The sequence below is a fragment of the Astatotilapia calliptera genome, chromosome 10 (genome assembly GCF_964374335.1).
Source record: "Astatotilapia calliptera chromosome 10, fAstCal68.1, whole genome shotgun sequence".
Taxonomy (NCBI): Eukaryota; Metazoa; Chordata; class Actinopteri; order Cichliformes; family Cichlidae; genus Astatotilapia; species Astatotilapia calliptera.
The window spans coordinates 22,615,975-22,642,292 of NC_137431.1; the positions used below are offsets into that span (position 1 = coordinate 22,615,975).

Genomic DNA, 26,318 nt, shown 5'->3' on the forward strand with positions numbered 1-26,318 from the left:
GCTAAGAAGGCTCAATCGTGTTTTTAAAGACATCGTCAGCGGTGCTGACGTGTTAATTAAGATTTACTTTATGACAGTGTTTACTGTGTCGGATGGTGGGATTGACAGATTTCCGACAGCGCAAATGCACCACCGCTTTGCCATCCATGCATTCAGTCCTGTCTGTGGTGGTACCTGCTGGCTGCTTAACTTAGCTAGCAGTCTTACCTATCAGTTCAGGAGTAACAAAAAATGAACGCGAGAGAAAATGATTTTTATTTTGTTTCCCTCTCGATGTGTCGTCGTGTTTTAAGGAAAAGATGAAGACCATCCACTTGGTTTTAGTATTTTAGCCGTTAGAGCATTTTTTTTTTCTGAATCCGTTTTGCGTGTAACTGGAAGTGGAAAAGACAAAGAGAAAAAGAGCTTTCCAATAGCTAGAATGGTTTGGGCCTAAAAAGAAGACAAGAGGTAAGGATGCCAACTTTGATGGAAGACGTTAGTTGGTGTTTTACTGCATTAGAGGGTATCTGATATTTGAAGTGAACGCTAATTAGAATTTCGCCAAAAAAAAACAGTAGCTTCAGGGCTAGCTAGCCTAGCCTTAATACGCTACTAGCAGGGTCCGGCTAGCTAACGTTATGCTAAAGCAGATATGCAGGTAGTCGTGTAGGTAGCGTGCTAGCCAGTTGCTAATGATTTGGTTAGACATTGTACCTGCTTTGGTGTTCTGGTGGAAGGAGACTTTAATTATTCGATGGATGGGAAGGGTAGATGTTACTTTTATACGTTTCTATGCAAGGAAGTAGGGGAAAATATCGCGGTGATAGGAGTAATGTTTTTGTTCCTGTCATGGCAGCTAACAGGTCATGACGACTGATGTTTGTGTTTATCCGTGGCTGACATAACTTGTACACCTAAGTTTGCTCTTACAGACGGCGGCATAACTATATGATACTACACGTGCAAATGATAAACATACTATGTTTCCTTTGCATTTGAAATACAGACTATTCGCTCTCCATTAAAAAGCATCTGGGGAATCAAACAATGGGACATAAGTGCTACTTGTTTGTACTTTCTGTGCTAGTTTATGGTCGTTTGGCTCTTGATACTCGTTATTTTTCGCACAGTGACGACGAGCATAAAGTTTTAGGTTCGTATCCTCCTCCTTTATTGTATTACTAACTCCTAGTGCCACTCCTTGCTGTGTCCAGTCAAAGTCTTTATTTGCATGGAAAATCAACACTGGGGAGAAGGGCAGCACAGTTAATCCGAATGTATGCTTTGGTTGAGCGAAGGATCAGCTGATGTGCTTTTCTAGGAAGCCATTTTACGTGCCATAGTTAGGGGGGAAGGGCCAGAAAATGCGTGATAAGTCCAGAGTTCCTCTTAACACTTGTCACTGGTAGTTCATGCACGCATGTGGAGGGATGGGCTTGACGCATGGAGACAAGGAAAGTGCAACCAACTGACTTATTATGGTTGGCTGCACTTAGTCGGGAGGGGGGACGAGTTCATGCCCTAAGGTCATGAACTCGTTCACGGCAGGTAGCTGTGAACCGGCTCAGCAACTTTAGTCAGATGGTGGATGGAGCAAAAGCTGTACTTGAACTGTGGTTGCAGTTGTTGATTTGTTGTTATGTAGACATAACAGGAGTGTTGATATTGCAGTCGGATTCAATTATGTCAGAGAAAAAACTCTCCCCCCTCCTCTCATACAGTGGAGTGAGCTGCAGTACTTGGCTGGTTTAGGACAACTGCTGTTTTATATTCAATAATTTTCTGAAAATGCCAGGCAATAGTGCAGTCTGAAACTCCAGCTTCCACTCTAGAAGATAAACAAATAGTAAATAAAGTTGGGGTTTTTATAGCAAAAAATGGACCTTTGAGAGGTGATTATACACTATGACTAGACTACATTACAGACAGCTTTTAACAAATAATGAGTTTATTGCATTAGTAAATTACACCTCATGTCTCACCGACGTGGTGATTTTCCTCTGGTACAAGGCTAAAACCTCTTCTGTGTGCGCTGTTAAGTAGTTTAACTACAGTGTAGCCCTTGGTTGGCGCTCTTACTGTATTTTAATACACAGAAGGTCACCCACTTGTTTGACTATACAATTGAAATACTCTTAGTAGCAGCTTGAAACATAATGCCATCACCAGGCTTGCTTGAAGAGCTGTGTTGATGGCAGTAAGTTAGAAAGCTGAACTGAAGTGTTGGCGCTACTTCAAAGGTTGTAGACAGAAAATTAATCCAGGTAAAACATGCTATTTTAAACTGTTAAAAATAGCTCATATATGTGTCATGCCTTTGTTTTTAAATGAAAGTGTTGAGCAGAGAGATAAGGTTGATGCATGTGACTGTACATTGTCTGGATGTGATAGTCTTTGTTTTGGGTTTCCGGACACCGAAGCACCAAAGAAAACCTTAAGCATACTTGACATTCAACTGAGGCTAGATGACTTCTAGATACCAGCTTTGTTAGTTTAAAAGAATCTTTAAAAAGGGGGGAAAGGGTTCCTGGAGCAGCGATGTAAACACCTTGTTGGCAGTAATGTGTAAATGTGCTACTGGTGACGCGGCTTACTGTGAAATCCTCTTCACTTCCTGTTTGGGTTTTGCTGTGAGGCTTCAGTTTAACAGTTTCCCCTGTGGCCAAGGCGAAGGGCACACATTCAGTCGAGATGTTATGCGACTTGTTTGTCTGTTCCAGACAGAGCAGTGCATGCATGTTTTCTTTGGCTTTGGCACACCTATTGTACATTCCTGATGTACTCCACTGTTGTTTTGCTGGCTGGATATTTGGGAAGTGAGCAATGTCTAGTTTCAGACTGTTCAACTGCAGCCCATTGTACACAATTTCAAATCTGAGCACCTACATTTGAGGAAAATTAATCCAAAGCTTAGAATTGCCTCTTTAGCCACAATTTTAAAGAGAAAAGCTATTCTTCTGTTGATGATAGAAATGGTTTTAAGGTGTTGCGCTTGTCTGGTTTATGCATTGTGCAGATGTTACAGCTTTTTAGCATTTACCTTTTCCTCTTTAACCTGACCCAAAGTAAAAGTTAATTGTGTGGTCAGCTAAGGTTTGTAAGTTTCATAATCAAATCTTATTTCCTGTACAAAGAGAAGCTTGTTGAGAGTAACTTGTTTGAAGGCTCTTTCTGAGTCTGCCAGCTTAATTAGCCCGAATCTAATCAGACATCAGCAGCTCTCTTTTTATCCCCCAGTACTGTTGCTCACGCAGCAGAGAAATATGCTGCTCACTGTGTCCTGACCTCATGCATCTGTTCTTCAGCTTTTGTTCTCAGCGATGCGAGTTAAACTCTCATGTGGCTTTACAGTCCTGTGAAGGTGAAGCTCATTAAGGCCATTTCATTTCACAGATCTGGCATAGATTGGTGCTGTGAGATACTGCTTTATAATACTATTTTTAAAGTGGAACGATAATAGCCTCAGTCTTTTTCGGTGGCAGCAGTAATATGTCTCAAATAGTAGTGAAATTCATTGCCACAGTATGTTCTTCTTGTTTTGTTTTAAGCAGGATAAGTGCTTTGAAGGAAATAACAAATGCATTAGGAACAGAAACAGAAACAAATCCCAGAGTCAGAGGTATGAATTTATGCAATACGCAGATAAAATGTGGATTTTGTAGATTTATATTGTTAAGCGTCTTATGTAAACATTTTGCATAAATAATTGTCTACATTTTAGGGCTCAGCTGCCAGTTATTTTCATTATTGATTAATCTCATGGATTTATGTTCTTTCTTTCTTTTATAAAATGTTGAAAAGTGCTTTGTATATATTTACACCCATTTCCTTGGTGATGCTTCAAATGTTCACATCAACAAGTGTGAAACCCAAAAAAGCTGAAACCAGCACATTTTTGATTAGAAATTACGAAAATTTCCGCTCAGTGCCCTTATCAAAAATATTTGCTGATTCATTTTTCGACAGCACTTCAGTTAATTGGCTTATCATTGCAGGTTTTCACTCCTCCATTTAACCACAACTGAGCCTTTATTCTAGCTACGAGAGAGTTTAATTGGATGTTTGGAGGTTAGTGATAGACATTTCAGCTTTAGATGTAGTGCAGACTTTTCTCTGAGTAATACAGCTGAGACTGATGGATGGGAAATTATTACACAGAGAGAACTACAGTCTTGTTTGACCTTTTATTAACTTCAGGAAATCTTTGCATGTTGTTACAGTTTTAGTTTGCAAAGTGCTTGCTGTTTTAAAGGTTAAGATTTAGTTTGACTGGATAATTGTAGTTTCTTTAAGGTAAAAAATGACTAAGGAATGGTTTATTCTTCGGTAGATTGTTTCATCACACTAAAGGAAGGTCTGATAGACTCAAGATGGGTAGCTAAAACCTTATGAAATGCATATTCACGAAATGGCTTCTTCTCTCTCTCTCTCCCTCTCTGCGGTATAATCCATGTTGCTTAAATATTATTCGTATACTGCTGCTCAGTCTGCTGAGTTAAAAATCGTACAATAGATCAGAAGCAGGTTAAAAATGAAAAACCTCTTGACAGGCTTGTGTTGTGCCTTCTGAAGAGCTTGAATGACGCAGATCCTTTGGAAATGTTGCCAAGATAACTGAGGCTTGGGTGTCATGTTCCACTAACAATGTGGCCTAAAAAGTACACTGAACATTATGTTATCTGTGTCAAACCTGCAAGTGAGAGCATTTCTTTTGTTTCTGAGTTCACGTGACAATGTTTACCTAGGTAAAATCCAAATGAGCTTTCGAGCCTGGTACTTTTTAGCTTTGTTTGTAAGAGTTACTCTAGATTTTAGAGTGTATATTTTACCTACTACTTTACTTTGCCTACTAGATACCTAAGTTCTTTAGAAGAGCTTTAGAAAAGCTTTAGAAAATGACTATTTTAAGTGTTTGTTTGTTTTTTTATCTGTTTCACAGTGCCATGAAGAGACTGATTTACCGTTTTGCTCTTGGTAAACAGCTTTACTGAATGTTAAACATAAAAAGCTCCTAAATTAATATGAGTTAATTAGCTGTGTACATGCACAACAGTCTCAGCACTGAGCCTGTGATTGGTAAATGCTGCCAGTTCCCTCTTATTCAGATAATGCACGCCTGCTGAGTGGAGGCTTTCCAGGCAGCGAGTCAGTTCAAATGCTTCAATCCTGCTTTAATGAAAGGACATAAGCAGTTGTTTAGAGAACATGCCAATCAAGACCCGAGACTTGTTTTGATATGCTAATTGGAGCTAATGTGCAGCCACATAGAAATATTGAATTCTTTTAATTGAAGCGGGAATTTAAGATACTGCCCTCTTCAAAAATTCCTCATCTGCACTTTGATATAAAAGTCTCAAGGAAAATCAAGCCCTTTTCTTTCCTCTTGAAATGCTGATACAGAAATATGGCTTGCAGGGTTTTCTTAATGAAAAGTATTGCATGTTTTAGTGATTGAAAGCCACTCCAGTTTTTCCCAACACTTCTTCTTAGTCTTCTTGCCCTAGCTGCATGTGATTTTTGTCTGTAGTCCTCACCAAACAGCTGGTATAGAGGGCAGGTTTGCTGCATTTGAATGGACGCTCCCTCTGGAATTCCTGCAGTCAGCAGGTTTGCTTCAAAAGCACTGGGGGTGGTAGTGGTGGTGGCACTGGCTGTCCATCTGCACCTGCTACAGAATACTTTCTGTAGAGCAATCTAAGGTGCTGTAAAGTCCTGGAAACCAGTTATGATCGATGACACTTGTAGTTTTGCTTAACCAAGACTCACTGAACATGCAATATTTATGTTTTAATATCCAAAATGAATTGATGTACATACAGCTCATAGCTTTTAATACAAAATTAGAGCCATTTGTAATGTGCATAGTAAACCTTTTGTTAACATTTTCTACTTCATGAGCCTGGTCATTGATTAAATCCTCCCAGGGTAGTACTTTGCTTCTATTTATAAAAGTAGAGGGCATATGTAATTGCCGGAAGTGCTGAGAAATGACAGACTAACACACTGTGCTTTCAGATTCAGCATGAATGGGAAATAATTCCAGCCAGTACAGTATCTCTAAGAGCGTAAGCCTGATGATACAGACATGCAGCTGTTGGCAGGACTGTACAGCCTTGGTATCCATTGATGACTATTTATATCAGCTGTGTCTATTATAAAGTCCATCAAATGGAGTTTCCCAAAGTTTGGAGACCGGCCTTCGTTTTAATACTTTAAATAACGCCACAAGCAAACAGCACAGCGTGCATCATTGTGTGTGGGGAAGAATTGGCACAGTCAGCATAGAATTAATGTAAAACTGTCATAATTTATGAGATTATTGAAGTTGAATTTCTCTGCAATTAAATCAAAGCACCCTCAGATAATGAGGGCAAAACCTTGTAAAGATGTGATCAAATTCAGATATATTTTTGTTGAAAGCAATAAATGAATGTTTAACACTTGTACCTAAAAGCCCGCCCTTTAATGTTCTTGATTAATGATAAACATCTGCTGAAAGTCAAGAACACAAGTGGCATCATTTTGTCAGCTTGTGTACCAGATAAAAATCCTCACAGCTTGCGGTGATGCCACACTTGTCAGCATGTTTCGTCATCATCTGAAAAAGCCTCATGTTTGTTACACCCAGCATACTGGATGCCTAAGCGCTGTGACTTTAACAGGCTGCATGGGTGCTTTGCCCTGTGCTCCAGGGCATAGTGGGGGGTGGGGGGAGGTTGTTGATGGAAAGAGCAGCTCTGATTGGCTGGGTTGTGCTGAGGGCCGTGACATCACTTGGAGGAGAGGCTTTGCGGTGTAAAATAACATCTCCTTTTATGGGAGGAGGTGGACTGTGCCATTCTCGGAGAGAGGTGAAATTTATTCCCTTTCTCGCTGTTTCTTCAGTCCCGTTTTCCTGTAGATGCTCTAATTGGCCAGTATGGCGGTTGTGGAAATCATTTCCTTAAGGCCAAGCTCATTAATTTCCTTCGCAATAATCCCCTTTTTAATTTTTCACTCCTTCTTAATTTTGTGTGTAAGAATAGGGTGTAAAAAGGTTCAGTAAGACTAGGTGATCTTTTAAGATTCCTTAAAGGTTTAATTAGTCACCCCCCTTTTTTTAAAAAAGAAAACAAAACTGTGTTTCTATTAGTGTTTCAGCAAGCTTTTCAAATTGATGGCTTGTGCTCCTTGCTTTGTTATCTCAGATTAAATTATTCCTCTGCTACTTTCTGAGGGGTTTAAAGATTAAAATCAGCCTAAAGTGCTCTCAGTCAAACATCAGGCACTCTTCTATAAAAATAGACATGAGAAATTAGGTCTCTTATCCCTAATTTATCTATTGCATTCACTCCAAACATTTAAATAGCACAAATACCCTCGCATTTATTCAATATTAACCTCTTTCTTTCACCTCACTTTTCTCATTTTTCATGCATGCTTTATCTTCAAAACAGAAACAAAAGCTGCTGCTGCTTTCTGTAGCCTTCACCTCGCATGTGACCAACCCCCGCTGTTTGCCAACATGGTATTTCCCGAGAACAAGCAGTCGCCTCCCCTCCCTAAGTCAGAATTGTCTCCACTCCAAGGAAATACACAGTACCTTCCAGTCGAGTAAAGAAACTTTAGTCACATTCTTTCAGCTGGACGCCCACAGATACATCTAGATTTGAAAAAGAGGGGTCAGGTTTTCTTGACTGGAGGTGGTTTGTGTGGAAATTCAGGCTGACAAGTCATGACGAGAATACTTCTGAATTCCTGGGAGATCCTGTGAAACCTCCTCCCCTCCTTTTTCCAATGTTTCAGTGGTTGGGGCCATGGCCTCTCAGTCAGGGTAAGAAATGCAGAGCTATTTAACTGCTTTACTCATTTCGCTTGGTGTCTGGTAAGACTAAAGCACATAACTTTATCCTATTGTGAATACTTGAATATGACAGATGAGACATGTTTGATTTGCCTTACATAATGGCTGTGTCCCAGAGTGATACTGAGAAAATCGTGGGGGTTTTTTTCCCCTGTTTTTTGTTTGTTTTTAAAGATGAGATCTGACTGTTATGTGGTACTTTAGAACGAGACATACGAGCTGATTCATTTAGGTACAGAGTGATCTGCCTTCAGACTTTGACCTTTTCAGTTTGGCACAGTGTTGAATGGCTACAGTAAACCTAGCTGGCCATCACACCTTCATATTAATAAATGTTCTTTAAACTTAAAACTTTTTTTCTTATTGTTAATCCATCTTATTTTATTGGAATAGGGAGGGGAGTGGCTCAAGGTTTGGATTTAGGCTTGGTAAGTCAGGAAAATGCCAATCAAAGCTCACCTATATGTGCATCTTGACTTTAAAGTAAGGTTTTACTTGTTTTGAACACAACACAAGTAAATGGTGGTTGAATTTATTCTCGATTAGTCACATTTTATTTGTATAGCTTGCACTTTTAGCTACTGATATCTGAGAAGTATATACAGTACGCTCTTTTTGGCCTAGGTCAAATTGGAAAGGAAAACCCTTTTATTTTGTAAGTCATAAAATTATTCATTCAGTTTGAAAGTGAATAACAATACCTTGTGACGTGAGAGATGGGTTGATTTGGAGGAATTATGATTAACACCATCCACAGTGTTGGTTTAGTTGCTTGGACATGTTGAACACAAAACTGTTTGTGGAAAACCAGCTGTGTGTGCGGTAATAGTTTCACTTCTACAGAAATAAATCCATGCCTTTTATTTTGTGGATTTACTCTTCATTCACAATTTAAAAATCTTGATGTGTACAGAAAGGCATGGTGTTTTGCTCGAACTTTTTGTTAATCATATTTCTTAATTAAGAATCAGGGTCTTGGTTTGGTACTCCTGAGGCCTAGTTTGCGTTTAGAGGCAGGTCTAAGACTAAACTATAAACAGATTGAGTGCAGAGGCTTACCACATACGTGCCACATGGTCATATCATGTCACCAACACTTGTTTTTCATTCTTTTTTTCTGTTTGGGTACAGTGAGTACTTTCTCAGTTATTCTGAAGCCAAACTTAAGTTTTCGTGAATAGGACCATGGTAATTTCTCTGAAAGTGTGATTTTTTTTTTTTGATTTTTTTTGATTTTTTTAAAGTCAATGAGATTTTTTTGGGAAGAGTCTAAAATTAAAGCGTACTACAATTATTACTAACAATTATTAGAAATGTTAGAAGTTCAACAACCAGGAGGCGCAAACAAGACAGTTGAGCCTCCTTGGCTGTTGAGTTTCTCTCGTAATACTAAAGCGTCACACCCTTTTCAAATAATAACAAATAACAGCTCAGGTAAGTTAGTTGGCAGAATGGAAATGAGCTGTGTTTACAAAGGATCCTGCCTGGAGCCTTTGATCAATTAGCACTGTGGCTTAATCACACATGCAGGCCCGCACCCACATTACATCAACAAACTAATATACATATATACACACGTGTAGTACTAATACTGCTGGAGCAGATTAAAATCACCCTTTTATCTAAGCAATCAAATGTGCATGGATGTAAATAAAGTTATGGACAGCATTTATAGCAGGAGGCCATGTTATCTGTAGATGATAATCATAGCTACTTCAGTTTTAGAAAGTTTGTCATGCAAAGTGTGTTGCTAGGATTTGGGTTTTGTATTTCCAGCCTTGGTTCTTGGCTGTGCTTTAAGTCAAGAGGTGATCATGATGTTAATGGTATGTTTCATGAAATAAAGTTGACTTAGTCGCTTCTTTATAAGTGTGGCTTAATGAACCCTAGCCATAGTGGATTAATCCCTATACCTCCTATGAGTAATGCGTCGGAGTTGTCATTACTCATAGATGTCAGGGTTGATGATATAAAACGGTTAAAGGTCGTGTTAAGAAAAAAAAAAATAGATTGGTTGGGAAATTACTGTTTAGACTAACTGATGAGCTTTTCTAATAGTTCATTCAAAGCTTGACCAGCATATGGGGACAAGGTTTAGTCTGTAACACAGTTTATTTATCAATTTAATTTTTTATGATTCATCAGTTCCTCGTAAGTCTCAGGTTCCAGTGTACTCTCTCGCCATTTGACTTCCCTGTGTATAAAGAATTTCCTCATCGTTGAGTCAGTTTCTCATCCACTTCTTACATTTTTTAGTCATGCTTGGGAAAGATTAGAAAGACCCTGTGTGTAGTTTTGAGAATCTACAAGGAGGCCGGATGGTTGCTGCTTAATCGCACTGTGTCAACAGCCTTACAATCATTGTTGTCACTGGCAGAGCTTGAAGCTGTCGACTTAAACCGGGAGGCGACACGCCTGGATGACAGCGTGCTTGTTTCTATTTTCAAACCTCTGTAGTTGCTTTTTGTTAAACAAAGTGCACAGCAGAGGGAAGTCACATTTGTTTTTTTGGCTCACTGCACCTATGAGGTGCCTGATTTCTCCTCTACCAGAGCATTTTTGGTAATGTTTTAGAATGGCTCTGAGTTGTTATCGTGATAATGTGTACATGGATATATTACATGTCGCAATGATGTTTGTCTCACTGGTGTCAATCCATACATCCGATCAGAGGGGTATTGCCCTTATGACTTTCTCCTCATCTGATTAAATAATACACATTATGTTCAGAAGGAAAACACAGACTACGGGGTGTGTTTATTTACCTGTAGGGGACCCAGTGAGTTCCAGCTAGTTTCATAGCAGATAATTACAGTCTATTTTAACTTTGTCATTCATTGCAAGCAAACATCCAGCACACAGTCCACAAAATTACCAATATTTTAAAAGCAATCAGGTTCTTGCAGGTTACAAGAAAAAATTTGTGATTTGATTGCTCTTAAATGTGGCCCGATCTTTCGTTTTAGTCACACAGTCTGCAATAAACACATTTACTTTCCATGACTTTATTTAACACATTTAGTCATAACACTGGAAAAGCCTGACAGTTTTTTGTTGTTGTTGTTGTTGTTGTTGTTGTTGGGGTTTTTTTGGGGTTTTGTTTTGTTTGTTTTTTTCAAATTAAGTGAGCTTTTGAGTTTGGTAAGTTTAGTAAGATTCGTACAAACTCATTTTATAAAATAAAAGTGTTCTGAGACTGTTATAGATGTTATGAGACATGACAAAAAGCTGTTTTAGTTGATTAATAATTTTGGGATGGCATCTCGCTTGGGTTAAGGTCAGGACGACATGCTCATCTTTGTTTTCTTATGCTTTTGAGTTGTCGCCTTGTTGCATTCATTATCCTTTCCTAAGCTTTAGGTCATGGACACAGTGTACTTTCTAAACCATCCATCAGTAGTTGTAAAGTATCTAGGCTCTGAGGTAGCAACTTGGCCAAAACCATCATGCTCTGTCCACTGTGCCTCGCTATAGTTGTGCATTTTTCCCAGAAAATTACATTTTTGTCTCATTTATTATCCCATAAGGATTATTTTATTGAAGAGATTTTTTTTTTTATCAATGGTATACCTTTCTTATTCAGTGGTGCTTTTTTAACCTTATTATATATTTATCGTCAAGGCATTGCTCACAACACCAAGTCTTTAAGAGGGAAACCTGCAAATTAGTTTTGGGTGATTTCCCTCCCCCTTGTTTAGGAAGAACCGATAGCAGGTGGAGGAAGAGGTTAAACTGTACTACTTGATCTACTATACTGTGCTCCCCAACCAAAAGAAATGCAGTTTTCGCTCAGAGAGAAATGCTTTCAAGTTTATTTTCAGCTTCCAGCATGAAGAGAAAACAAACTAGTGCTAACTGAAACCCTTGATCGCATACAACAATGAATGGTTTAACGCATTGTAATTAGTGACTGCAAGTAGGCACTGAACCACTAACCTTTTGTGTCTGTTTTGTATATGTTGGGGTGTGTTTTGTTTTTGTTTTTTTAAATTAACAGAGATGTGTACTTAAAACAGTAATGGGGCAGGTTGAGTTGAATTTGCAGGTAATACCGGTAGTGTTTTTATTGAATACATTAAGAGGAAAATAAGCTAAACTGTTGACGTAATTGTCAAACGCTTGGTGATCAAGCTGACCATCTTCGACATCTGAGATCCATCAGTGCAACATTTGCTTTTTTAGATGCTGTTAGAAAAGAAGTTAAATTGTTTTTGATAACCTTCTCAAAGTTTTTATTTACATTTTTTTTTTTTTTTTTTTTTAAACATGTTAGTGGTTCAGTCAGATTGATTTGTACCCTTTGGATTTACCCAGATCTCAATCATAAATAACAAAGTGCTCGCAAACGTTTCCTGCAACTGTTGATGTTTTGAGATAAAAAGTATGTAAACTGCAGCCTTCTCACTGTGTGAAAACATTGAATTGGTAGTTTCAGCTGGGGGCAAATTGTGCTGACCATCTGTACAAGGAGATTATTTGCAGATGAAGTAGGGTACTGCACAGTGTCTAGACTAGGCTAAGCTTATTAGAACCTACTTTCTCCATAGGTCACAACTTCCCCTGTTTATGATACGTGTGGGATTTCACTAATGACAGTTATGTTTGTGCTAACAATGAGTCAAAGCAGAGCACAGCGGTAGTGTGATCTTTCTCAATAGTTGTTGTGACTTTATTGTTTTTTTTTGTTTTGTTTTCTTTTAAATGGTAAAGGGTAAAAAAGAAGAGAAAAAAACTGACCATTTCTATTTTTCCAAGCTGACTTTTTAACAAGACTATATGTTTGCTTAATTCTTCCGCACTTGTCTCCGAGATCTCATTTTCATAATATACTGCCCCTGCAGGCATCCGTGTTCAGCAAAGACATACGCTGTTTGTTTATTATTTCTTCTCATTATGTTACCTTGTTATTCTTCTGTGTTGATAGCAACATGAACCGTGAGGACCGGAATGTGCTCCGAATGAAAGAACGAGAAAGGCGAAATCAAGAAATCCAGCAGGGAGGAGGAGAGGCCTTCCCAGCAAATTCCCCTCTCTTCCCCGAACCCTACAAAGTGGTAAGTTTGTTCAACTCACGTTCACTTTATCTAGCACCTAAGTGGTTAGTAATATTAAGGGAGTCTGTAACAGTGACTGGAAATGCAAGGTGTCAGACTGTGCATAATAATAATCAGTTCCTGCAAATTAAGCAATTACAATGTGGGAAATTCCTGCACACTATTACAGCGATCTAGTATTCAGCACAACACTGCTGTTTCGGAAAGTCTTGCTAGCTTAAACAAGCACGTTCCAAGAGCTAAACTATTTAGAAATGTAGATTTACATCAACTGAAATGTTAATCTGGATCGTCAGGCAGGTAACACTGTTACTAAGGTGAACTATAGCCCAAAAGCAAGTTTAAGGCTATTTTTCTCAGTATGTATCAGTGAAACTGAGCTGAATTACAAGTTGGAGGAGAAACACATTGAGGCCTGAAGTCTATAGTTTTTCTCAGAAGTGTTGTTGTCCGCCCAAAACAAATTATTTAGTATTTTAGTATTTATTTATTTATTGTCATTGTCAAGAACAATGAAATTGCGTTTGGGGCTTCCATACAACCCAAAAAAAAAAAGAAAATAATAAATACCCCTTAAAACCCAAGTGTACATATTTAACCCAGTGTGACTCCAATGCAATAAGACAATCCTTAGCAATAATGTTCGTAGAAATTCAGACAAAGACCTGAGAAACATGACAAAATACAACAATGCAACCCATTCAATATTATTGTACTGTGAGATATGATATCAGATATGATAGTTATCTATTTAAGAAAGTAGATGGAACACCAGCAACATCGATTTCAAGAGGAAATTGGTAGGTTTGTGTGCAGTGTTTGTTCTAATCATAATTATGGATTAAAAGCGCAAATGTTTCTACAAAGATTTGAGGTTTGAGTTACATACTTGTCAGATAGTTGTGAGCAGTTCACCAACTCTGCACTAAATACAGCACAGTTTAAAAACACCTGGCTTTGGGTAGCTTTTTGGCATTACAGTTGTTGAAAGCAAACTAAAGACCAGAAAACATGCCTCCTCTTTGCAGAGCTTCCTCTTGTGCTTGCAGACACACATAGATGTAGGCCAGCCAGCTTCAGGCTCCTGCCCGGCCAATATAATTGTAAAGAGGATTTGAGTTCTCTGTATTGGTCTAATCTTTGCCACTAACCAGATTTGAGCAGATGTAAGTGGCTTCTCTCTTTAGCTCGAGCTGGCCATCAAAGAGGCAGTGAGGAATGTGTTCTGACAGGTTGGGAATTGAAAAGCCACCAGAGGTAAGTGAGGAGTGTTTTGGGCCACAACAAAGATAAAAAAGCTGACATTAAAGATGGAAAACTCCTTGACCTTTACAAAGGAAGAAGCTTTTCACCCTTGTACATTGTGATCTGCTGTTTTCACACACTTGATACTATGTTTAAGAACAAGATGGTGTTCAGTCTTTGCAGTATCAGAGCAGAATTTTGGAACAAGCAAACTGCTTAAGTCTGTCCAATAGAGTTTTCTCTACTTGTGCGAGTCTTATATAAGCTTTAGTTTGACTTTTCTCTCCTCTGTCATGCTCCACTAAGTGGAAGTTTAGTGTTCTGTATTAAAGGCCATGTGTGCACGCAGCTGCAGCTGTGCCCTCCCAGATGTAGACCAGCACAGCAGTAACATTTTTATGGCATAGAGTTCACGCACTCTCTCAGCGGCACAGAATAAAAGCTTATCTATGAAGCCGCATATTGTTTTTCATGTTCTTTTCACTTAGAAAGGCTCCTTAAAAAATAAAAATAAAAATCAGGGATCCCTCAAATTATATGACGGGGTAGGTGCTTTCACCCTAACGGTACCAGGATATAATTGGACCCGAAAAAGCCAAAGTGACTCAGCAAATTAAAAATCTATTAAGAACATTTGTCTGCATCGAAAAATAGGCAAATTAAATGTGTGTCAGATTAAAAACAAAAACTTGTGGCTGTTATTATCGGATATCACAAAATGGCAGAAGAAATGTTGAAGAGATGGCAATCAGCGGCTTGTTCTTTGTAGCTTGTTATTGTTGAAGTGTGAATGATTGAAGTTATTTATTTCTGCTTTAAAGACCGTACTGCTGCAGGACTAAGTGTTTTTGTCACACAGGAACCAAAAGGTGAAAAGTGTTCCTGTGGTCATCTTGGAGGTTTCCTCTGAAAGTTTCAGCAGTTGAACAACCACTATACACCATTGTTTATCAAGAAAGAAAAAAAAAGCTTTGACAGAGTTACAATCTGAAGGTTTTCCTCTCAGAAATTTCCTCAGTTAAACATAACGCAACAATGGTGTGTTATGTGAAAGCAACAGTGCAGTTGTTCAAAACAAAACAGCCTAAAACAAAATCGAAACCAACAGCCATTAAGAAAAATAGGTGATACCTAGCTGCGCATATGTGAGCCAGGCAGCGCAGACCGGAGGTAGTGGAGTGCACGTTATGACCAAGCTAAGTTACATTTCCTGCTGCAGATAACGGCTAGTATTTCTTCACCCTCGGTGTGACTCTGTCAAACAAAACTGAAGCGTGAGGCTACGTGTGAAACTGGATACTCTACACAGACTTTTGTCACGGGCTGATTGCAAACAGGTCGGCTGGAACTCGTGGCCTTACAGTGATTGATTATCTTCTGTGGTGGGTGTCTGGGCAGAGCGTAACTGTGTTCGCAGATGGGTTTGGACAGATCTGGGCTCAGTCTGAAAAAGTGAACTTTGTGTTTAGGCCTCTCACTGCGCCTCTGTTTTTGGTTGAGCGCCTTTACCTCAAATGTTGAACAACTTCTCTTTTCTCTGCTTTCCCTCTTTTCACTCGTGTTCTCCACAATAATTATTCTTTGTTTGTTTGTCTCTGCTTCACTCTGCAGGTGAGCAAGGAAGATAAACTGTCCAGCCGTATTCAGAGCATGCTGGGCAACTACGACGAAATGAAAGAGCCAATTGGTGACACCATTCCAAAACTTAATAGTAAACCATCCAACAGCTCGTCTTCCTCTGAGGAGAAGTCGGGTCCACCTTTGTTTGGTGGGGACCAGCGGTGTGGCGGCAGCAGCCAGAGCAGTAAGTGGACCCCTGTTGGCCCCGCAGCGGGCGGATCTTCATCCCAGTCCCAGAAACGCTCAGGACTCCAGGGCGGGCACAGCAGCCAGAGGAGCAACGGAGGCAGCAGCAGCAACAGTAGCCAGAGAGGGGAGGTGCGGGAAAAAAAGTCAAGTAAACACAGCGGAGGTTCCGATCACTCGAAGTCACACATGTCAAGTCCGGCAAAGGGCTCTCTAAGTTCCTCCAGTAGTCACTCGCGGAGCTCTTTGTCTGCTGAGCAGCATCACAACAAGGACCGCTACCGCTCAAAGTCACCGCGAGACAGAGAGGCCAACTGGGACTCACCTTCACGGGTTCACACGTCCTTCCCCAGTGGACAGCACTCAAGTCAGGCCTTTCCCCCATCTCTCATGTCCAAGCCCAGCACAATGCTGCAAAAACCAACAGCCTATGTGCGGCCTATGGATGGCCAGGAAACAGCAGAACCTAAGAGTTCGCAAGCGGAAAGCTACACTGGACAGTCGCATAGCAGCACTGTGGGAGAGATGAAGTCCAAGCTTGCCAAACTTAAGATCCCTTCCCAACCTGTAGAGGTAAGACCTGAGTCTCAATCTCATGCTGTTGTGAACCTGGTATGTTGACTATTTAAAGAATGTGCTCTTTGTTTGTATATCACCTCAAGAGCAGCTTTTTGAAGTCTCTCTTAAGGCAGATGCCTTTTTGAATGTTGCATGCTGTGATCATTCCTTCATTTTCTCTTAGACCCACAGAAATATATATATTTCTGCCTTGACTCAAAACAAGAGGTGTCCCTCTGGTGTAACCCTGATTGTACATTAGAAACGACCTACCAACGGCTTGTGTAGAATTTATAGCTTACTATGTCAGAGAAGTGGCATGTGTTTGATTTAATGATGTAATGATTACGTTGAAGGACCTCTCAGCTTGTTACACATGGTCTGAATGAACTCCTAGTTCTCAGAAAATGCCTATAGGATGACTAATAGGGCTCAAAATGGAAGCCACCTCACACATGCTGTACTGAGATCGTGTTGTTTATACGTCTCATAAGCATGCTGTTTCTGTCTTTAGGGATCCGGTGATGCCAACTGTGTCGACGAAATTCTGAAGGTACAGACACAACTCTCATTTTCATAGAAAAGCCATCTGCTTCAAATAATTGAATGAACCATCAAGATTACTCACACCTTAAAGCTAATTTTAATGGATTTTTTCCCTTCTCTTTTCTCTCTCTTTTTTAAATTCAGGAAATGACTCAGTCATGGCCCCCTCCTTTGACGGCCATCCACACTCCCTGTAAAACAGAGCCCTCCAAGTTTCCATTCCCCACCAAGGTCAGCAGCAGTGTCTGTTTGATTAATGTGATTGCGTTGTGATGAACTATTTCCATTTGTATGAATCAAACCTTGCATAAGACAAGAAAAGGAGGGTTTTTTGGAAGGTTACTTAATGTGATAAGTCAACTTGTTACTTACTGCTTGTATTGAATGTATCATGGCATCTTTCGCATGAATGCAAAGTCATATAATAACGCAGAGATTCATGAAAATAAGTTAACACCTCTTTTTAATTTCAGGATACTCATCCTTTTCCAAGTGGGCACAGTGAGTATTACACACACATAAAATAGTGAAGTAAAGTTAAATGCATATGTTCTAGGCTTTCAATCAATACATATAAATCTTTTTATGTGTGTTTTAGAGCGAGGCAGTTCATCAAAGAGCTCGAGTAGCCACCAAGCCAAAACTTGCGATGACCAGCCCACGTAAGTGCTTCATCTTTGAACCTTCTTTTTCTCTTTTCTTGTCAGTAGTGAGTGGAATAGTTGAACAATAAATATTTGAGTTAAGAAGCTAAAAGTAATCACAGTAACTCCAAACGACTGTGGCGACATATAAAGAATAACAAATGATTCCCGTATCTCAGTAGGTTGGAGGAAGACCTAAGGCTAAGCAGCAGTGAGGACAGTGATGGAGAACAGGACTCTGCCAAGAATGCCTCAAGGAACACATCAGCAAGGTAAACTGTAGAAAACATTTTTTAAGTCCTTAAGTTTTATCTAAGTCCTATGTTGAGACTTACTGTTTTAACTTTGAATCATTTTCCCAATCTTGAAAGAAAAACTTCACAGCTCGAGTAGCTTTCTTCTTCTTTTTCAGCCATTTTGTGTCTTGTCTTTATGTGTTAACTGCACCTTGATGACATAGTGATGCCTGAAATATAAAACCATATTTTTGCTGTACTGCTGGATGCAAAGTGTGTGTGTGTGTGTGTGTGTATATGTGTGTGTGTGTATGTGTATATGTGTATATGTATATATACATACATACACACACTTTTTTTTAAAAACTGAATATATAACAAAGCTGCTTTGAGTGTGTGGAGAAAGACAGAGAATGCAAATCTTGGGGTTTTTATGCACACCTTGTGGCTTGACAGTTAAAGCATCGAAACCTATGAACTACCCAAGGACTCTTGAGCAGCTACTACACAGGTTGCATTAATAGCCTTATGCTGACTGATTCTAAACCCTGAAAAATGCATACATAAGTATTCAGATTTTTGCTGCGGTAACGAATAATCTCAACATACACAGGTTTTTAGTGACTCGACCGTAAAATACCATTATTGATCACTTAAAATCTTTATGTGGAGGTATAGATGTTTGCTCATACACCACAATGACAATGTTTAATGCTCTCCTATTGAACAGCAATAACAGCGAAGCAGCTGAGCAATCAAGGGACGACTCCAGCAGCCATAGTGGCTCAGAGAGCAGCTCGGGCTCTGACAGCGAGAGCGAAAGCAGCACGACAGACAGCGAAGCCAACGAGCAACCACGGCCTGCCTCCCCTGAAGTAATAATTTTTCAGTTACTTTATACAGAGCTGTAATACCGCTTGGTTGATTAAGGATTGTATGAACCAGTTTTCACACTGTCCACTTCTCTTTTTGGATTGAATATTTATATGGTACTTTCTTCTAGACTCTTATATTTTGTTAGGAGTTCAATCAGTGAGACTGTTTCCTAATTCTGTGCTCCCCTCTGTGCCCCTTCAGCCTGAAAAACCCATGGCAAACAAGTGGCAGTTGGACAACTGGTTCAAGAAAGCCAAGCAGTCCTCACCTTCATCCCCATTGGACAACAATAACGTCCCACCCAAATTCAAGAAAGATGGCCGAGATAACAGCTCAGGGCGCAGCTATAGTAGCCAAGGAGGGGGGTCAAAAGATTCAGCAGCACCCACCCCAAGCAGGGACCTGCGGGCAGCCCAGAAAGGTGCAGAAGGTGGCCGTGGCCGGCAAAAGTCACCCGCACAGAGCGAGGGTGGCACAAATCCACGTATTCGAGTGGGTAAAAAGCAGCCTAAAAAATCTGAGAAGCCTCCTGTGGTAGAGGAACCAAAGGGAGGTCTGAGAGTGGAGAGTGAGCCGGCTCCAGAGATACCACCTCATCAGCCCAAAGCTGCTACGAAGGGTTCACGCAAACCAAGCAATAAAAAAGAACCCAAATCCTCGCCGAGGCCCACTACTACTCCCTCCAGCACTGCAGCCCAGCGCAAGCCCAAGGCAGCAACCAAGACTTCTCAGAAATCTCGTGAATTTGTTGACACAGACTTTTCATCATCAGACTCCGAAGGAAACGACAGCATCCCGTCCTCATCCCAGACACCCAAGTACACAGAGAGTATCAGGACACCCGTGTGCGTTTTTTCGCCTGGGGAAGAGAGAGGGCTGCTGTCTCCTCTCAGTGACCCCGAGGACCGCTACCCTGCAAGACAGCCTCAGCAGCAAGTTTTATTAGTCAAGATAGGTTAGTCGAAACTGCTCGCAAGTCTTGTAAAAAGTCCAGAGAAATATGTCAAGGTGTAGTGGGCACTGAACCAAAGGGATTTCTTTACTTTGAACCAAATTAAGCATACCCTACCCTTTTCCTTCCTGTTTCCCATAGATCTCAGCTTGCTGTCCAGAATCCCAGGGCGGCCCTACAAGGAACCTGCAGAGATAAAAGTGGAGAGGGAAGACTCTCTCGACAGGGACAGCAAAGACTTCAGCAAACAGAGCTCTGAGAAAAGCTCAAGCAAGGCCAAGAGGAAACACAAGGTAGAGCAAATTTCAGTGCTTTTTGTAAGAAATACATTGTATTTCTACTTGAAAGCAAAGTAAAATAGAAAAGCTTGTTATTGAGTATCCCTTTCACTTATTAAGGTCCCCCCCCCCCCCCCCCCCCCCCCCCCGTATAGCATCTCTTGGAATAGCACACAGACAGATTTCCATTAAAGCAAGAAAGTGCATTTGAGCCAAAGAACAATTGACTACATTCTGGTTGAGATCCAGACCTGGATTTAGCGCTGTTAGATGACTGTGCATTTTACTTTAATCATAGCCACACAACTACCAAAGATGGAGAATTAAAATCTTTGTGACTGGATATTTTGGAATGTAACAGTCATTTAGGATAACAGTGAGCTGGCATAGTTGAGCTATACCTGCATGAGTTGGCGTCTTCCGATAATAATTGGAGGCGTGTAACCTATTATTAAATCTGACTTTTTCTTTAATGCACCCTGCTTTTTATTTTTCTCTCTCATCTTTCTTTAGACTAATGAGGAAGGCACAAAGCCAGAGACCAAGCGGATCAAGCTAGAGGATAAATCTACATCCCATCATAAAAGCAGCAGTAAAGAGTGAGTAATCTTAGCTTTTGTCCTGAATATCATTACCAGTAAACCCTCTGTAAGCCAGGAGCCTAATGTGACAGTAGTAGTTAATTTTGCCTTTTCCGATAATCACACAAAAGACAAAATAAACCCTGTAAATTCTAATGAGCATCATAACAGCTTAATGTAGTGAGTTTATTATTATATCTGAGCCCCTTCAAGCTGTACCTGTTAGCCATTATGCTCCATATCTGCATTCTTTGTTTATAATTACATGAAATGTTAATATTTAACTTTTTAGTTTTAATGTTTTATGTTGAGCCTAGTTTGACACAATGCATAATGAAATACTGATTTAAATCCCACTCAGTTCTAAAAGGTCTTCGGAAAAGAAAGAGGAGCCAGTCCCCTCTCCTTCCATGCGGACAATTAAGGCAGAGCATCCCAGTCGAAAGCGGACAGTCAGCCAGTCCTCCACGTCATTGTCCAGCGGGACAGGAAGTGGAAAAGAAGGGAGCCACAGCACCAAGGGCAGCTCCACCTCCAAACATAGAAAAGGAGAGGAAAAAGGGCGCAGCACACGTGACTGCAAGGTAGGCATGAGAAGCCTTTGTTATCTCTGATACCTATCAAATGTTGCAGATAGGGCAGACTTTCATCTTGCCAGTTGTGCAGTGTTTTTCCCTGAGCAATTTAAATACCAGAGCATGCATGGAGTGGGGAGGAAGTTGTCGTTGAGGGTAGAAAGGGAGTAGCAAAGGTCATGGCTTGCAGTGTGTATCTACAACTATAACATAATCACTGATTTTTGGTGGGATTGTTTTACATTTGTATAAGACCAACCTCTAACTTGTTGTGACTCTGTCCTGTTCTGCAAGTCTGTTTTTTAAAAAAAAGCTTATTTTTCCCTAAATGTTATTTTCCCCATACTTCTCTGCAGGAGAAATCCTCAAAGGGTTGCGATAACCAGCTGGCTGTGCCCCCGCTCTCCACAGACGGCTCCAAGTCTCAGAGATCCAAGCTGGTGTTTGAGGACAGGTAAGAGGAGCTCTTTCCACTGTGGATAACCCCTCAGCGGGGCACAGAGAAAGAACTGCTGTGGGGATCTAGAGTTGCCTTTGATGCATAAAGCTGCAGGAGGTTGGGGAGGTCATGAATAGATGTGCCTGCATGCCAGAAAAGTTATGTTAATTTCCATTTTAAAAGGCTCTCTGCTGGGAATCGCTGCCTTTTTAATGCCGTGGTAACGCAACAACATAGTCTTGCTTCTTATTTTCCTACCTTTTCACTTCACATTTTGATTTAATGAGATAAGAGCTATTTCAGGAGTTAAGAGACTTTTTTTATGACATTCTTTCCAAGTTTCTACGTTTAGTGGATATAAAAAGCACGCCACAGTGTCAAGAACACTTAAATGATTTGATTTGTTAAACCTTCTCATTATTCTCTTTCAGGGTCCATTCAGCAGATCACTACTTACAGGAGGCCAAGAAACTTAAACACAATGCAGATGCACTGGTAAGAGCAAAACCCCAATGACTGGTGTAATTGAGAAGACTTTAAAACATTAAATGACATTTTCTATGGAGCTTTATGTTACATATAATAAGAGGTTTCCTTTTATGCAGAAAGTGATTTCACAGTGACTTTTTTGTGGTGACTGTGAAATTTTACTTAGTTTTCAAAGCTGCTTTTAGTTTGAGCTCTGCGTGATTTCCTTAAAAATGGTAATAAAAATGCTTTTATTACTGGGTCACTGTAGATGAGCAGGTGGATCTGTTTGGTATCTGTTATGTACACTTGCATTACAAAATAGCCATCTCTGTTGGATTATCTTATTCTTACTCAAAGTTTAATTATTTAGTTGCTGTTTTCTTCTTTTCTCTCTAAACACAAAATCAGGATCATAAGCTACATCAGCATAATATTATTTCAGTGATATGATCAGTTTATGCAATCCCAACCAGGTCATATTCAAACCATGTCACTTATCTAATGTTACTGACCAAAACCATGTCAAATTATTGTCATGTGAAGGTAGTTTGTCCTCCCAGTCTCAAAAGAGTGGGTAGTATTTAATCACTATGTGTCCTCTTTATTTATTTATTTAATTTCCTTTGCAGTTTGACCGTTTTGACAAGGCGGTTTTCTATCTGGATGCTGTGGTGTCTTTCATTGAATGTGGTAACGCGCTGGAGAAGAGCGCTCAGGAGGCAAAGTCTCCTTTCCCCATGTATGCTGAAACGGTGGAGCTTATCAAGTAAGGGCAGCCATAGCTGTGTTTATCACTGTCAGCAGAATTACACTTTAAAGGAGACCTCCACTGGTGAGAACCACTACATATGAGGACGTAGTTGTTCAAGAAAAACAAAAACAAAACCTGTATCTCTGTGCCAAAGGCCAAGCACCTCAGGGCTGCATGAGGCACAAGTTGCATAACACACCACGCTAATGGTTGATTTGCATTGTGGGTAATGTGAGCACCAGGCTTTGACAAACAACTCTCTGCCTCTGCTGCATGGGTTTTGATACTTAGTGGATGGAGTGCTCCTTTAAAAAGTACAATATTTAAGGAGGTGCTTAATTTGCTTCAATCCTTTTCTCCTAAAAACTTGAGCTCTTGATTATCTCTGCATCCAGATACACTATGAAGTTAAAAAGCTACATGGCCCCAGATGCTACTCCAGCAGACAAGAGGCTAGCTGTGCTGTGGTGAGTACACTGAACAACATCAGGTGGTGGACTCTTGTCTTCAGCTGTCAACTCCAAGTACTCATTACCTGGCCGTGTAACTTAAACTTTCCACACATTTCAAATATTTGTTGCTTCTTTCTTTAGTTTAGATCAATATTTATCCTTTTTTGCTTCCAGCCTGCGATGCCAGTCTCTTCTCTACCTGCGGTTGTTCAAGTTGAGAAAAGACAGCGCTCTAAAATACTCTAAAACACTCACCGAACACCTAAAGGTACTTTTTATTATTAACTTTATTTCCTTGGCAGACCTTCAAAACCAAAGACGTGCAGTAAAATTCCACGAAAGACGTTTTTCTCTGTGAATATGTAACATGCTTCCTCTGTGTGTGCATAATGTTCTTCTTATTTCATTTTCCAGAACTCTTTGAGCAACACCCAAGCTCCCTCTCCTGGAATGGGAAAGTAAGTCACATCCTCTGTTACATCTTTTGATGTATAAAGTAAAGGAGAGGTTCTTATTTGCTGTTCTGTCAAGTGACTCCCAGATTCTCCCTCACAGTGCCAGGAAACTCATTGCCATGTCTGCTTCTGTTTCCTGATGCAGTAAGACGGCAGGTATGCCCTCTCCAGTATCTCCCAAACTCTCACCGGGCACAGCGGGTGGCTACTCAGCAGTCAGCAGTACCAGCAGCACTAGCTCGTCTGTGACCATACCTCAGCGGATCCACCAGATGGCTGCCAGTTATGTCCAGGTCACCTCCAACTTCCTGTACGCCACCGAGGTCTGGGACCAGGCTGAGCAACTATCTAAAGAGCAAAAAGGTATACGACACAAGGATTTGCTTGTTAGTTAAAAGGAAGAGACATATGGTCTTTGTTCTGGACTTTTAAATTTATGTTTAAAAGCAAACACAGATGGGATCTAGAACTATATATCCTGAGCTGCTATTTTCTACATCTTTAATAGCTCAGCAGCAGCAGTAAGGTTTTTCATAGATGTTTGCCAGCAGTATTTGCACCCACTGTGTAAAGAGATTTGAGTATAGATCTATACAAATGGGCAGCAGGTTGGCTGATCGAGCATGCAGACCATTTTTTGTTGAATTTTTTTCCCCAGCTGCATTTTATGACTAATTTGAAGGTTTTATTTGCCCTGGTTGCAGAAATGTTTTGGTAATGAAGTGTTTTTCCTGTCACAGAGTAGGCCTTGAGATCTGTTTACCATAAAGGCAATGAGTTTGTTCGGTCTGTTTTCCTGTTATTTATTTATTTAAAGTAAAAAAGCAGATAGTTTTGTTTTTTTAAATGGTTAATGTACTGTTAGTTTTTGGGTTTTTTTGTGGGGGGGGGGCTTTTTTTGGGCTCTTTCCAAGTTTAAAAACGGCTTCAAATAGGACTAATTTGCTATCAGACGATCCTAGCATGCCTCTTTTTCAACGTTTCTTTCCTCTCATCTCTATTTTAGAGCTTTTATATATTTTATAAATATACAGGAGTCTTGGCAATGAGCTACCAGAACACTTAGGTCGTGCCAACAGACGTGTCATTTACTAGAGCAACATTTCTTCAGATTGCACTTCTTTTTCTTATATTACTTAATAGTACATATTTTAATATAATATGGGTGACTGTTGTGAATTGGTGCTATCTAAGCAACTTTAAAAAGAACTGAATATATTAAGATAACAGAGAGTAAATGTGTAGTTAAAGTTCTTTACAATGATGGAAAGGGGAGTTTCCCTGTTCTGACCCACTTAAGATCAAAGTGGGCCGTATCTGGCCCACAATCTAACATCTGTGTTCTAGATTAATGTGCAAAAACGGATTTTATTTATCTACCTATAAATAAAATGTGTTTTCATTTTTTTTACAGATGTCAAACTGTTTTTTGAATTCGAATCATTGCAATATAGTAATAATGCAAATTTCATAGCTCGAAGTATGTTTGTGATTGACTGAACTTCTGATTTAAAAACTACTGCGTTTACAAGAAACCCTCGATCGTCCACAGCCCACACAACGTTATCGCCACAATCTAAAGATGGAAAAGTCAGCAGCATCACTAAGTGCACAATTTTCCCTAGCTGTCTGGCCAGTTTTCACCGCCGTGTGTGTGTGTGTGTGTGTGTGTGTGTGTGTGTGTGTGTGTGTGTGTGTGTGTGCGCGCGCTGATTTTGGGGTTTACCCCTCATAGTTGAGAGGTTTGCTGGACGAGGATTTGAGGCCAAATAGTTTTTTGTCTTTTTTCTTGCAGTTTATGCCTCAGATTAAATCTTCAATAAATCAGATTTTTTTCCCTTTTTTTTTTTTTTTTTTGACTTAGTATTGAGATATTTGTGGAGAGTGAAGATAACAAACATTGGAAACATTTAAACATCGGGCTGTTCTTGATTGCCTCATTGCTTGGCTGTTTTTGTGTGCAGCTGGGATTCTCAGTCTGTGTCCTTTGGCTGGTTTTTCCCGTCACACATGTTGACAAATGTGACAAATTGTGAAAATGTTTTTTGTCTCTACAATTGGTGTACGTTAAAACCCTTGATTGCACTTAACTCTGTGTGGTCTGGTTGGTAATAGGACCTAATTTATCAGTCTTCTGTCATTTTATTAACCAGTCTTTCACTCGCTTTCTTTCTCCCTCTTTTCCAGACTTCTTCACAGAGTTGGACAAAGTTATGGGACCTCTGATTTTCAACACCAGCAGCATGACAGAACTGGTGCGTTACACTCGGCAGGGCCTCCACTGGCTGCGCTTGGATGCAAAAGTTAGTCCCTAGCGAGGACTCACTCCCTGCAAGCTGCTTTTCCACACACCCACACCTCAGCCTCTTGTGTTTGGCAACATCTGCTCAGAGACAGACACACAAACGCACGCACGCATGCCCTCAAAAAAGACAGCCACACAAACACAACCCTCCTCTGGTCCTCCATTTACACACACGTGTGATGAACTTCTCAGACATATCTCCAACACTGTGTCCATTTCCTACACCAGCTTGCCAAAAAAAAAAAAAAAAAAAAAAACCAAGACAAAAA

General features: G+C 40.1%; 1 protein-coding gene across 2 annotated transcripts; it reads left to right on the top strand.

The window, feature by feature from the left end:
- Nucleotides 1-26,318, top strand: aff4 (AF4/FMR2 family, member 4). Of its 2 annotated transcripts, none has more exons than XM_026181172.2 (21): nt 1-450; nt 12,750-12,879; nt 15,736-16,503; nt 17,003-17,041; nt 17,179-17,265; nt 17,508-17,535; nt 17,633-17,696; nt 17,858-17,950; nt 18,645-18,789; nt 18,992-19,745; nt 19,884-20,035; nt 20,534-20,619; nt 20,963-21,185; nt 21,533-21,630; nt 22,047-22,110; nt 22,716-22,852; nt 23,233-23,304; nt 23,464-23,557; nt 23,704-23,747; nt 23,890-24,107; nt 25,932-26,318. In XM_026181172.2, exons 2-21 carry the CDS (start codon nt 12,754-12,756, stop codon nt 26,057-26,059), a joined length of 3,420 nt encoding a protein of 1,139 aa, XP_026036957.1. In that variant the 5' UTR covers nt 1-450; nt 12,750-12,753; the 3' UTR covers nt 26,060-26,318. The 2 variants fall into 2 exon arrangements, with proteins under 2 accessions (XP_026036957.1, XP_026036956.1); XM_026181171.2 differs by lacking the exon at nt 1-450 and adding an exon at nt 7,526-7,795.

Coding starts and splice junctions, on each gene's coding strand:
- aff4 (XM_026181171.2), top strand. Junction 17,536..17,632: donor TCCTTTTCCAAGTGGGCACA/GTGAGTATTACA, acceptor TGTGTGTTTTAG/AGCGAGGCAGTTCATCAAAG. Junction 23,748..23,889: donor CCCTCTCCTGGAATGGGAAA/GTAAGTCACATC, acceptor TTCCTGATGCAG/TAAGACGGCAGGTATGCCCT.